This window comes from Palaemon carinicauda, chromosome 13 (assembly GCF_036898095.1).
Source record: "Palaemon carinicauda isolate YSFRI2023 chromosome 13, ASM3689809v2, whole genome shotgun sequence".
Classification (NCBI taxonomy): Eukaryota; Metazoa; Arthropoda; class Malacostraca; order Decapoda; family Palaemonidae; genus Palaemon; species Palaemon carinicauda.
In genome coordinates, this window is record NC_090737.1 from 77,351,226 (window position 1) to 77,352,314 (window position 1,089).

At 41.3% G+C, this 1,089-nt stretch overlaps 1 protein-coding gene across 1 annotated transcript in view; it reads right to left on the minus strand.

Moving 5' to 3' along the window:
- Window positions 1-600: 600 nt before the first annotated feature.
- LOC137651661 (uncharacterized) overlaps window positions 601-1,089 on the minus strand; it is a 1,872-nt gene continuing 1,383 nt past the window's right edge. The window contains exon 3 of the mRNA XM_068384880.1: window positions 601-1,048. Coding sequence (XP_068240981.1) covers window positions 601-1,048 — 448 coding nt within the window. The remainder of the gene's footprint in view (window positions 1,049-1,089) is intronic.

A 1,089-nucleotide genomic window follows, 5' to 3' on the forward strand; every position in this document is an offset into this window, starting at 1 on the left:
ATTGTCAGAATGATGACTTCATGAGGATCCACCCACTTTGGCCTCGTTATAATTCAGGATAACACTGAAGGCTATCATGGGCATTGTTGGATCAGAAAATTTAAATTCTGGCTATAAAAACTAATTTCTCGAGTAGTTGTAAGAAGTGCTAAATGATCCTCAAGGATCCCAGCAGTTGGCCTAAACGTTTAATTCATGTATACTACTGTTGCAGCACTAATGCTACAGTAGTATTACTATGCTAGCACAGATACCCCACCCACATTTATGTATCGTTCCGCCATTCATAAAGTCTTTGTCATGTTTTTTCACTGTGCAATAAGCCATGGCCTCCTCAGAAATTATGTATAACATTAGATGATAGGTTATTTCATCAAGCTGACAAATTATGGCAACTGGGTATGTTATTGCCGATGTTGAAGCTAAAGATAAAGTAAGGTATCATTCCTTCATTGCATTTTCATCTTTACTACTACTATTTGTTTTGCTACATGTAGTAATTATTTTAAAGGATAAATGAATTATGTTCACTAAAGTGAACATAAATATAAATTCCCATTAGATGTACAAATAAAACTCCTAAAACTATTCATGATTTATTTACAAAATGCAGTCATCATCACTCTCGAGGAAAAGATCATCTTCCCCGTCCTCATCGTCACTGGCCAGGCTAATGATGACTGGGTCTACTGTCTCTCGGATATTGTCTGACTCCCAATACTCCTCTTCGAAATGACGGGATTGTCGAACTGCTCCTGCCCACACTTCTGGGGTAACAGAAAGCCTGGCTTCCTCCAACCTGTCCTGCAGGTCGGATCGAGTAAATCGACGGAGGGAGGAACGTACGTGTCTCTTCATGAACCCCCACACCTGTTCAATTGTATTGAGCTCAGGGTGAGCGGGGGGCAAACGCACAACCTCATGGCCCCATTCATGGATGATGTTATCAATCTCATACCTTCGCTCCGGCCGATTCTTTTGGCAAATAAGCAGCAGCTCCGAGCGTGTGGCAGAAGGTCGGAACGATATCCTGCGCTGTTCTAGCCACCTGACGAGAGAACATAATAGAACATTAATACCTTAGAGATA